This window comes from Bubalus bubalis, chromosome 4 (genome assembly GCF_019923935.1).
Source record: "Bubalus bubalis isolate 160015118507 breed Murrah chromosome 4, NDDB_SH_1, whole genome shotgun sequence".
In the NCBI taxonomy this organism is placed as follows: Eukaryota; Metazoa; Chordata; class Mammalia; order Artiodactyla; family Bovidae; genus Bubalus; species Bubalus bubalis.
This window is the reverse complement of record NC_059160.1, coordinates 59,839,489-59,851,906: the sequence shown is the minus strand read 5'-3', so window position 1 is coordinate 59,851,906 and position 12,418 is coordinate 59,839,489. Positions and strand designations below refer to the sequence as shown.

At 45.5% G+C, this 12,418-nt stretch overlaps 2 protein-coding genes across 6 annotated transcripts in view; both read right to left on the bottom strand.

Annotated features, from left to right (window-relative positions):
* Positions 1-7,422, bottom strand: part of HAL (histidine ammonia-lyase) — a 34,119-nt gene extending 26,697 nt beyond the window's left edge. Inside the window, exons 1-9 of one of the 4 annotated variants that reach the window (XM_044941478.2) lie at positions 6,787-7,422; positions 5,877-5,937; positions 5,742-5,769; positions 5,048-5,122; positions 4,885-4,957; positions 4,726-4,792; positions 4,386-4,423; positions 3,426-3,551; positions 636-775 (exon numbers count right to left, since the gene is read on the bottom strand). In XM_044941478.2, the coding sequence (XP_044797413.1) occupies positions 636-775; positions 3,426-3,551; positions 4,386-4,423; positions 4,726-4,792; positions 4,885-4,957; positions 5,048-5,122; positions 5,742-5,769; positions 5,877-5,937; positions 6,787-7,033 (855 nt within the window). In that variant the 5' untranslated portion in view covers positions 7,034-7,422. The remainder of the gene's footprint in view (positions 1-635; positions 776-3,425; positions 3,552-4,385; positions 4,424-4,725; positions 4,793-4,884; positions 4,958-5,047; positions 5,123-5,741; positions 5,770-5,876; positions 5,938-6,786) is intronic. The other 3 variants (XM_044941476.2, XM_044941479.1, XM_044941477.2) reach the window with 3 other exon arrangements.
* Positions 7,423-11,948: 4,526 nt separating this feature from the next.
* The window catches only part of LTA4H (leukotriene A4 hydrolase), a 30,874-nt gene continuing 30,404 nt past the window's right edge, over positions 11,949-12,418 (bottom strand). For both annotated transcript variants that reach the window (XM_006073543.3, XM_006073542.3), the window contains one exon: positions 11,949-12,245. Coding sequence is in view for 1 of the 2 variants with exons in the window: in XM_006073542.3 (XP_006073604.2) it covers positions 12,128-12,245 (118 nt within the window). In the remaining variant the exon portion in view is untranslated. The remainder of the gene's footprint in view (positions 12,246-12,418) is intronic.

The following is a 12,418-nucleotide window of genomic DNA, read 5'->3' as shown; positions in this document are numbered from 1 at the left end:
GGCCTTGTATCAGGGCCATGATCCACAGCTCTGTACACATTAGACCAGCAACTAGCTAAACCTCCAACAATGTGTGACCTCCTGGATAGGCACTGGGAGTGTATGAGGTGCAGAAGAAGTTCCTGCAGTGAACACTAGCAGCTTTACCTTTTTACCAAGGTGATCACCAAGTCCAGGAGGCTGACAGTTGTGTAGGGAAGCTAAGAGTATAGCTTAGTTGGATGCCTATAGTGCACTAAGGGGCTTTCCTGGTGGCTCAGGTGGTAGAGAATCTACCTGCGGTGCGGGAGACCTGGGTTCAGTCCTTGGGTTGGGAAGATCCCCTGGAGGAGGGCATGACACCCACTCCAGTATTCTTGTCTGGAGAATGCCCATGGACAGAGGAGCCTGGCGGGTTACAGGCCATGGAGTCACAAAGAGTCAGACACAACTGAGTGACTAAGCGTGCACACACACACTGCACTAAGGCTGGGCTCCTGACTCAGTCTATACTTCTAAGCTTCAGTTATCACAGCCATAGAGTGGGAATGCTTTGTCATCAGGCTGCTGAAAAGATGAAGTGCTAGAAAACACGGAAGTCTACCTGGTGTCCATCCTGGGGAAATGACTGCCACAGAAGCTATTATTAGTCTTACGTATTTAGCATCAGCCCAGCCGCTCTTTGGAGACCACATCTTCCCTTCACCAATCAGCCCAAGAGCAAGATGAGAGAGTGGGGCAAGGTCTCCACTGGCACCAACAGTTCCTTTCTCTGGAACATATGGCAGGCAGGAGGCTGGGAGGAAAGGAGACACTGGTTACTTCAAGAGTACTTCATTCTAGCCAGCCTCACTTTGACACTGAGACCAACCTATCCCAAAAGATCGAGGATCACAAATGGCATAGACACCCAGGGAAAGACAGGTAATGCTTAAGGGACCTGGCTGAGCTGCTGCAGAAAGAAAGAGGTGAGGGAGAGAAAGAAGATGGGAAGGCAGACCCTCCTGGTACCAAAGCCTTCTCCATAAGCCACTCTAAGTTTAGACTCTATTCTAAGGACAATGGAAAGATAACAGGCTTTGGCCAGGACATGCTCAGATGTGCTGTATGAAGGGGTCGGGAGAACACTATACACAAAGAATTAAAATCAGAATGCCTAGAAGAAAGGTGATCTGGAACATGTATCCCACAATGACCATCTCTTCCGTTCTTCCTTCTCTGCCCCTGGGTCCTCTGCCCCTTTGTTTACTGTTACTGTACATGTTTTAATCTGACCTAGAAATTTCTGGAATTTTTAGCAATGTATCTTAAAGATGTGATCAGGAACTGGCTGTTGTTCATTGCCACTTTATTTCTAGGAGCAAAAAGTAAAAAATGTGCTATAGAGGAAGCTAAGAGAATTCCATTGAACCAAATGGTGTGTGTAGGCATTAAAACCTATTGGAGACTATTTGAAATCAAGTAAATGTTTATGGACATGAGTTTGAGCAAGCTTTGTGAGTTGGTGATGGACAGGAAAGCCTGGTGTGCTGCAGTCCATGGGGTCTCAAAGAGTCAGACATGACTGAGCAACTGAGCTGAACTGAAATGTTTATTACATTAAAAAAGTAATACAGAATTTCCCTGGTGGTCCAGTGGTTAAGAATTTGCCTGCCAATGCAGGGGACATAGAATTGGTCTCTGGTCCAGGAAGATTCCACATGCGACAGAGCAATTAAGCCCATGAGCCCCAACTACTGAGCCCACGTGCTGCAACTACTGAAGCCGGTGTGCCTAGAGCCTGTGCTCTGCAACGAGAGAAGCCACCACTTCTTCAACAGGGAGAAGCCCGTGCACTGCAACTGGAGAGTAGCCCCCACTCCCTGCAGCTAGAAAAAGCCCACTGAAAGCAACAAAGACCCAATGCCACCAAAAATAAATAAAATTTTAAAATTGTTTTACAAATTGTTCTAGAAGGATAAAGTGCACTAGGGTGTTAACAGGGGTTCTTTGGGGGAGGTAAAGTCATGGGCAACTTAATCTCTGCTTTTCTGCCTGATTCCTGGTCACCTAGTCAACCAGCTTACCACCACTTCTAAAGGCACATGTACTGTTTTAGATGAAATTCCCATTGGTGGTGATTTAGTCGCTAAGTCGTGTCTGTCTCTTGCCACCCCATGGACTGTAGCCCACCAGGCTCCTCTGTCCATGGGATTTTCCAGGCAAGAATATTGGAGTGGATTGCCATTTCCTTCTCCAGGGGATCTTCCCGACCCAGGAATTGAACCCTGGTCTCCTGCATTGCAGGCAGATTCTTTACCGACTGAGCTATGAGGGAATCTCCATTAAAAGGGAAATTCCCATTAATTTACTAAAACAAACAAACAAAAAGGCTATATTTCCAAGGTAAATTCAGACTACTGATAGCAATGGTTTTTACAACTGCTAAGTGATGTCAGTGGGATGAAGCCGTGCCATCCGTAGGTCAGCTTCCAGGCCATAGTTCACCCTGGGGAATTCTCAGAATTCTAGGACCCAGAGGTGCCTTAGGCTCACCCATAAAGCATAGGTGGATTCACGGCTGAAGCTGGACTATCTGGGATTTTAGGCTTAGAGTCGGGAGTAGAAATAGGTGTTGAAATCACTGCTGGTCTCTTCAGCACAGCCTTGTATGCTATAGATTTTTCATTCAAATCACTGTTCACTGGTTGGCATTCATAGGTCACTTGTGCCTACAGCATGGGAAATCTCTCACGTCCTTTGTGCTATGTGACTGCCCAGCCCTGCTTCTGCGCCCACTCCTTCACCCTACAGGTCCCTGAGCCCCCACTGACCTAGAATGCTTATCCTTATCTGTGGGAAGGAACAGGCTTGGCCTCCCAAGCATGTCACATCTTGTCTCCACACTGGAATTTTCCCAAGAAGCAAGCCCCAAAGAGTCGAATTGCTTTTTCTCTTATCACTAGACCACTACGTGATCACAAACGAGCCTTTCATCTCTATATTTCTGTTCTACCTTTGGAAGAGGCTGAATTTCAGTTATTTTTAAGTCTGGCAATCCCACCACTTGGGGAGCATGAAGAGTTCAGATTCCCAGGCACCAACCAGAGTACTGAATTGGTCTTTGGGATGGACATCCAGGAATCATCATGTTTCCCAGATGATCTGAATAACTTCTCTAACCGCGTTCGAGCATCACTGAATCAAGGGTTCTCTCCAGCTCTGAACTTAAGGGGTTTGTTCTGATAGAGAAGGATGTAAGTTGACAGGAGTAAGAGTCTCTGCCCCTGCCCGCCCCCCACCTTCTGCCCCCATATAGCTATCTTCCTTCTTGCCAAGCCCACTTCCCACTCATCATCATTAGTTTATGTCTTATCTCACCAATATCTCACCACCCTGTCAATCAAGTCTGCCTGTGGTACCCACCCAGCCTGCATGGAGGGTCATTTGGGGATCCATTGCATTACCATTAAATACTTCGATAACTTGTTTGAGAGTCTCCAGGGAAATGCCACTGTATCCTTTGGCTAAGACATTGATCCTTAAAGCCAAGAGCATCCGGCATCTCTCAGGGCTTAGTGGTTTTCCAACACCTACAAAACAGAACTGATGTTATCTCTAAGATAAACAAAATCCCCCTCCTCCCAGCCACCTCCACCTCAAATTGCTCTCCAGGTCTTGGTTCAGGTAGTTGCCCTGCCTCCCCTTCTGATTGTCCCACTTCTTCAGGTCTCATCTTCCAGACAAATGTGAGACTCCAGTTTTGCCTCCCCAGTTCTCTTCCTTGGAAGCTTCAGTGAGCCTGCGCCCTCCCCAACACCTTTGGAATGGTGTCTAGTCTTCTCACACAAGGTCTCCTGCAGTCTGATGGGAGGCAATTCTTGACAGTTTCCCTTCTCACCACATCCAGATCCACTCATCCCTGAGTTCCAGCTGTAATTTTGTCCCCTGACTGCACCACTCTTTTGGCATGACCGTATTCATGCTCCTCATCCCAATTCTATTCTTCCATCTAGCCCATTCCTTTTTCTGGGATTCAGTTGAAAGGATATCATGTCTGATGCTCTTCTTCCCTCCTTGGCAGCAGAAATGGCACCTACTCTTTGGAATGGGCTAGCTGCTGGTGGCTGATACAGGATGTCTGATACTGTGCTGTATGGTCATCCCTAGGTATCCCTGCAGGGTTCCAGCCCCGCCCCTTCCCTCCCCTCAGCTCCTCCCACCCCCTGCCCCCTTATGTAAAGCAACATAGTACAGTCTGCCCTTAGCACCTGTAGATTCCTTATTTGTGTATTCAACCAACAACTGAGACTGGCTGAATCATTCAACCTGTGAATGTAAGAACCTAGAGATACTGAGGGCTGACTGCACTTCATTCATCAAATCAAACAAAACCTAGGCGGCACTGGACATTTGGAATGAGTTACCTGAAGAATGTGAACGTACTAGGTTGAACTGGAGCTCCCTAGAAGACAAAGTGAAGAAACCCCTCTCAGCTGGGAAAATGAAGGGAAAATAGTCAAATCTTTGGAGGGACAGATTAAGGCATGATAGAGCAATGGAAGAAACCAGCAAGTCTGTATTCTCTACATCAACTCGTGTGTGTTAACCTGACCCTCACCCTCCTTGTCTGTAAATTGGAGCAAGTATTAATTATTTCCATTGTTGAAAGGAGTCTCTAAGATGAGAGTTTGTGTGTGTTTGGTGGGGAGTGAATCGAATTCATGTGAATGTGTGTGTCTTTGGTGGGGAGTGAATCAAACTTACTCGAGTTTACTGATGGGAATTACAGTTCTGGCAAATTTCCCAAAACCCGTAGTAATGCCGTAAACAACTAGAATAAAAAACAGACATCATACAATTGGACACAGGCTGCATTTTTTAAGTCTGTAAAAAGAAATGTGTAACACAAAGAGAAAAAGATACCAGTTTTTTCTTCCACGATTCTGTCTATGACTTCCCTGGATTTTTGCACCCTCTTTTCAGCAGTGGGGGTAAGCTAGGAAGACATTGGGCAGAGCTGAATATGTTGAAGACTTACATGGGCAGCAAGAAAGGTTAGGACATCATCCCCCTCTATTCAGCATACCTTGATTTTGTAGCATCCCTTGCCCAAGCTGACCAGGTCCTCTGTGGTCAGACTGTCCCCATCTAAGGCAATGTACTGCACAAAAAGAAGGGGATCTCCGTGAGCATGAACAGCTTAGTTGCTCAAACAAAAGAGCAGGGAAGCGTCGAGGAGAATCAAGCTGTGGCACTTCAGAGATTTTATCACTACTATGAAACATGAATATGGTAGTTGAAAAGACAGCTTGCTGAAGAGGAGGTTAAGGAAGAAAAATTAGAAATCAAAAAGCAGGACTTCCATGGTGGTCTCCAGAGGTTAGGAATCCACCTGCTAATGCAGGGGACAAAGGTTCGATCCCTGGTCTGGGAAGATTCCACATCCCATAGGTCGACTAAATCCACCTGCCACAACTACTAAAGCCCACATGCCTAGAGCCGTGCTCTGCAAGAAGAGAAGCCACCACAATGAGAAGCCCCTGCTCACTGCAACTAGAGAAAGCCCTGTGCAGCAATGAAGACCCAGCACAGCCAAAAGTAAATAGGTTAAAAATAATAAATGGAAAAGCAAAATGTCTTTCCCTGTTACACAGAGCTGGATAATGCCCTGTCCTCATGGGTTATGTTTTGCTCATGAATTTTGCTAGCCCTCCCCCACTTAAATGAGGAGAGGGAGGGACTTAATTTTCTTAACAGAAAGGAAGTGGTTTGAAACTTACCTTCTCGGGTTCCCGGTATTTGCTGTATCTGAAGTCAGGTAAAGGATAATACTGGGGAATATGGAAAAGCCCCCAGCCCCATCAGTGGTGGGAGGGGCCCCCAGAGCAGACCAAGGAGCCTGCAGGAAAGGATACAAGTAAACTCCTTCTGGCTGCGAGGGAATGAAGTCGGGAGACATAGCATCTCCTTCTATAACTGAAACAAGAGTGCAAGAGATACTCTTATGAATCATAACCCAGAGTCACATTTGGCATTACCAGTAAACCAAGAAAAGAGCTCTTCAATTACCTTCAAGTTCTATAGAAATGACCGCTTTAAAACAACTTCAGATGCTTTCAGACAGCAAAAAGTCAGAGATGTAAATATGCATGAAAAGGTTTAAATGAAAGTTCAAGATTCAGTCTCCACTTCCATTTTGTTTTAAATCTTTTGTTTATTTTGTTTTAAATCTATTGTTTCAATATATAATACTTTTAATATTTAGTATTTGCAATGCATTTAATAGATTTAATATTTAAACCTATTTATCTTGGTGTTTGACAGTTTTGTTAAACTAAATTGATTTAACTTGGTTTTAAAATGATGCTACTGGCCTCCTATCTGGTAGGTTCTTTTGAAGAGCAAAGGGACTTTGAAAATGATCCGGTAAGCAAAGGTCTTTAGCCCTGCAGTCTTGAGTTCAGATGTAGTCTTTGCTATTAGTAAGTAACTCTCCTCCTTTCTGAGTCTGCTACCTCACTGTAAAAGGTAGATCAGAATACTGCCTTCCTCACAAGGGTGTTTGAGAATTTAAGATGCTCAGGCAGCATGCATTTTCACCAGAGTAGATCCTCTGGAGGAGGGCATGGCAACCCACTCCAGTATTCGTGTCTGGAGAATCCTATGGACAGAGGAAACTGGCGGGCTACAGTCCATGGGGTTGCAAAGAGTCAGACAGGACTGAGTGACTGAGCACACACCGCCTATACACAGGAAGGACAGGGACCGTCTCTCCCGACGATGCCCGGCTGCATGCTTTGCGTCCCCTCCCCTCCAGCCACTCACCCACTTCCACGAACTCATTGTCCTCCAGGGCCACGTCCAGTGGGTCCTCATTGTCCAGCAGGCCCAGGCCTTTGCAGCGGCGCACGAGGAAGCGGGCGTCGTCCACCGAGGCGAAGCCACCATTGTCGGGCTTGTTCTTGATGTACCGCCGCACAGCCTCCCGGCCCAGCCAGCCCACGGTGAGCTGCGCGTCCTGGCAGGGCACGGCGAGCCACTCTCCTCGAACGTGCACCGTGTACCTGGGCATGGCTCCTTCACCTGTGACAGTCACCGGGCGGGCAGGGAGAGCTTTATTGGGAGTCACTGCCGAGGTGTGGTCCACAGACCTAGGATGGACTTTCAAACACGCCCCCCTTCCTTTCCCTGACTCATTCCCGCAGGGGACAAATATTTATTGAGGGCCCCACGGTGTCCATTTGAGTTTTTGCCGCTGAGCGAGGAGCAAGAGTGAGGGTTGCCGCTGCCGGCTACCTGCCCTCCACGTCTGCTACCGGACAGGCCTGGGGTCTCCAGCCTGGGGGTCCTGGCACCTGTGGGCCCTGCTGCTGACCTCTCTCCGCAGGGGCTCTGATTCCTCCCTCCCCTGGTTTCTGTCTGTGTCCCTTCATTGCCGGCCGCTTATAAACACCATGTTCCTGTCTTTATCTGGAATTACTCAACTGTAAAATGCTCTCCACACCAGGAAGTGTGGCAATCCTCGTCCATTTGTTTATTCCCCAAATACCTGTTGAGCAACTTTGCCCTTACCACGACTAAGGTTTTCTGAAGCTGTCCCTCTAGAGATCATCTTCACAACTAAAGGTCACCATCTGGGTGACAAGCCGCCGTCGACTGGAGGTGAACAGCTCAGACAGCCATAGGTGGGGCACAGCTCCACCACTTATCATCCTGGAGCAGTAAGTTATTGACCAGCCTGTGTTTCCTCATCCAAAAGCAAAGGGACTAATTTCCTCACTGCAGTGTTTGCAGTATCTATGCCTTGTATGTGCTAAGTCGCTGTGGCTGTGTCTGACTCTTTGTGACCCCATGGAGCCCACCAGGCTCCTCTGTCCATGGGATTCTTCAGGCAAGAATACTAGGGTGCATTGCCATTTCCTACTCCAGGGGATCTTCCCAACCCAGGGATAGAACCTGGGTCTCACATTTCCTATATTGTCAGGCAGGTTCTTTACCACCAGCACCACCTGGGAATCCCTACCCGTGCTCAAATCCTGGCCCCGCCATTTCCTGACTGTGTGACCTCTGGGCAAGTTACTTGACTTCTCTGGGCCTCAGTTTCTTCACCTACACAATGAAGATGATAGTAGTACCTATTTCAAAGGGCTTTTGGGAGGACTAAATGAGTTCATACATGTAAAGCTCTTAGAGCAGCACCTGGTACAATGGAAATGCTACAAAATTATGATGACTATCATTGAGACTTTTTAAAACAATATATTAAAAAAATATTTATTTGGCTACATTGTGTCTTATCTGAGGCACACGAGATCTTCATTGCATCATGAGTGATCTTTCTTTGCTTGGCTGCTGCTGCTAAGTCGCTTCAGTCGTGTCTGACTGTGCAACCCCATAGACGGCAGCCCACCAGGCTCCCCCATCCCTGGGATTCTCCAGACAAGAACATTGGAGTGGGTTGCCGTTGCCTTCTCCAATGCATGAAAGTGAAAAGTGAAAGTGAAGTCATTCAGTCGTGTCCGACTCTTAGCGACCCCATGGACTGCAGCCCACCAGCCTCCTCTGTCTATGGGATTTTCCAGGCAAGAGTACTGGAGTAGATATTTCTTATTTCTTCAATCTCATTTTAGGCCTTCTCTTCTCCAGGAAGCATCCTCTAAACCCTTCTGCTAAACTGCTGCTGCTAAGTCACTTCAGTCATGTCCGACTCTGTGCAACCCCATAGACGGCAGCCCCTCTGTCCCTGGGATTCTCCAGGCAAAAACACTGGAGTGGGTTGCCATTTCTTTCTCCTAAAACCTTCAGTGGGGGTAAATGGCCCTTTTCTGGGCTGCTTTCCTTCTTCTTTAGCGTTATAAAGAAGTTATTTTTTTTTCATTGAAGGATAGTTGATTTACAGTGTTAATTATTGCTGTACAGCAACCATGATTCAGTTGTATATACATATATACATTCTTTTTAAAATAGTCCTTTCCATTATGGTTTATCACAGTATATTGACTATAGTTCCCTGTGCTATACAGGAGGACCTTGTTTATCCATACTATATGTAACAGCTTACATCTGCCAACCACAGCCCCCCACTCCTCTCTCCCCCAGCCACCTCCCCAGTAGCAACCACCCGTCTGTACTCTATGTCTGTGATTCTGTTTGTTTCATGGATAGGTTCATTTGTATCATATTTTAGATTCCACATGTAAGTGACATCATATAGTATTCATCTTTCTCTTTTGGACTTACTTCACTTAGTATGATAATCTCTAGTTGCATCCATGCTGTTGCAAATGGCATTATTTTGTTCTTTTTTATGGCTAAGTAGTATTCTACTATATATATATGTGAAAGAAAGAAAGTGAAAGTTTGCTCAGTTGTGTCTGACTTTTTGTGACCCCATGGACTGTAGCCTGCCAGGCTCCTCTGTCCATGGAATTCTCCAGGCAAGAATACTGGAGTGGGTGGCCGTTCCATTCTCCAGGGAATCTTCCTGACCCAGGGATCGAACCCAGGTCTCCTGCATTGTAGGCAGATTTTTTACCGACTGAGCCATCAGGGAAGTGCCTGTATATATGTACCACATCTTTATCCATTCATCTGTCGATGGACATCAGATTGTTTCCATGTCTTGGCTATTGTGAACAGCGCTGCTGTGAACACAGGGGTGCATGTATCTTTTTGAATAGTTTTGTCTGGATATATACCCAGGAGTGGGATTGCAGGATCATGTGGAAGTTCTTAGTTTTCTGAGGAGCCTCCATACTGTTCTCCACAGTGGCTGCACCAATGTACATTCCCACGTTGGATGATTCTCTTTTCTCCACACCCAGAAATTACTTATTTTTGTTCACTCAGAAATTATGTGTGAACCCAGCCTGGCACAAAGACATTCAACGTACACTTATTAGCTGAGTAAGGGTATGTTGAGCTGAGTAAGTGTATTTGCTGAGTACAAAGACATTCTACATACACTTATTGCTGCTGCTGCTGCTGCTAAGTGGCTTCAGTCATGTCCGACTCTGTGTGACCCCATAGACGGCAGCCCACCAGGCTCCTCTGTCCCTGGGATTCTCCAGGCAAGAATACTGGAGTGGATTGCCATACACTTATTAGCTGAGTTAAATGTACATTGAGCTGAGTAAGTGTATTAGCTGAATAAGCGTAGCTGCCACTGAACTGGCTCCAGGTAAATCCCTATGAACATTTGTCTTTAGCGCCCTCTACCTCCTCCATCCCGTCCTTCAAGACCACCCTCCTGTATCCCTGGCCCCAATTCATGTTCAGTATCACTAATCAATGATATTAGCTCAGAGTATGGGGTATGCTTATAGATCAAGGGAAGACTCCTAAAGCATCACCTGCGTCCATGGATTTGCTCAAGTCCAATCACTTAGGGCTTCCCAGGTGGCCCAATGGCAAAGAATTTGCCTGCCAAAGCAGGAGATGCATGTTCTATCCCTGGGGTTGGGAAGACCCCTTGGAGGAGGAAATGGCAACTCCAGTATTCCTGCCTGGAGAATCCCATGGACAGAGGAGCCTGGCAGGCTATAGTCCATGGTGTTGCAAAGAGTCAGACACAGCTGAGTGACTGAGCATGCACACAATCGCATAGAATGTGATTATATCCCATGAATTTGAGCTGAACTCTGTCCTCTGATAGTCCCGGCATGGAGATGAGTGAGAGCAGGAGCTTGAAAAACAGAATTGCACTGCAGTGTAGAAACATGCCCAAAGGGAGAGGACTGTTTGGGAGAGTGAAAGCAGGGAGGTCTCAGGACTACAAGAAGGGTCAAGGTGTTTGCTTCAATTTAAGACCTTCCCCCTCTTTTTACTACATTAGCACTTTTGGAGGGTATTTAATGATGATATACCCCAACCCACATTTATCCTTCAAGACACCATTCGTCTTTGCTCGAGTTTACATGGCCAGATCAAACCTGGGTCAGAGTCTCACCTGTGGGAATTTGGAATTAGGACAGTCTCTCCACATGGTAAGAACTATCTGCAACAGTAAAGCTAGGGGTGGCCAGACTATACAAGGTGGGCCAGTTCAGTTCAGTCACTCAGTCGTGTCCAACTGTTTGCAAATAGAAATGGAAGATAAGAGTATTGATGTCTCTCCTGTCCTGGTGTCAGGGCCCTTCTGTCCATCCTCAGATGCTGATAACCTCCCCTTACCCTGTGTTCTTAAAATAATCCTTTTCCCTTTCTTAAAATAATAATAATAATAATATAATAATATATATTATATATATAATATAATAATAATCCTTTTCCTTTTCCTATCTTAAAATAATCCCAACCCCTTTCATCGGGGTTGCTGTCACTTACGATCAAAGCATCCTAATTAATATAACAGTGGTTTCCAAGCTCTGTGCTGAGGCACCTTAGGGCACTTCATTACATTCATGGGGGTACGTTGTTACTCTCTCACTTGGATCAAGTTGTTGTATTGTTTTTAATTCTTTCTTTCTCTGTGTTGTATGCTGTTTGTTGGTGGAGAATGTTTGCTGATCACTAAGGAAATGAGGCAGGTTGAATAGATTGTCAGGTATACCTGAGGGAAGAAGCAGGGTATTCAGGTTGACCATCTGACCCTAACAGACAGGAGAACAGGCCAGCAGGGGATCCAGGTATGGGGAGCAGAGTGCTCCCCCCAGTTTATACACTTTTGGTAAGGGAGTTGATCCTATGTCCACCAGCTGGGTGATGAGCAAATCTAACCAAGTATTCATGTGTAAGTTTATTTAAAAAGAAAAATCTTAATTATGCTGAATTTTTGGTGTGCAGAAGACTCAAATTAGAGAGCTTAAAATAAGAGGTAAATAATAATATGTTGATATGTCTATCTTGTGACCATGCTGCTGCTGCTGCTGCTAAGTCGCTTCATATAGGGAGAAAATGAATATGAAATAATTGAAAAACCTGACATTTATAAATCAAAAGGTTAAGCTTTGCTAAAATTCACTGTACAAAGAACACGCCACCAGGGCTGCAACAGGGGGAGGTAGCTCAGCTTTATTTATGAAAAAAAAAAAAAAATCACTGACAAAACAATAAAAAGCCAAAACTAAAAAGACATTTTTAGTTACAATGTGAGCTGAAGCGTTGTATTTTTTTATGAATTTGATTTTAAAAAGAGAAATATCTGACATCAGCAATGGGCAGGTCCTTAATCCACTTTTAAATCCTTCCCCACAAGCATGGCAGTCACAGGGTGCATGGACGCCTTGTGCTCCTGGTAGGTACGGATGGCTTGATCACGGGACTTGTCAAAGGCAGCAAGGTCCCTGTGTTGAAAAAAAAAAAAAAAAAAAGATAATGACTTGTCGACTTGTTTTGGCAAATTTTATTATGCTTGCAAAGCAAACAGATTAATAATAGATATGCCAGGTTATATGTTTTCAGAATTCCTGTCAAATTCATAGTCAAAATAATTTCACTGAGGTATTTTTAAATTGTT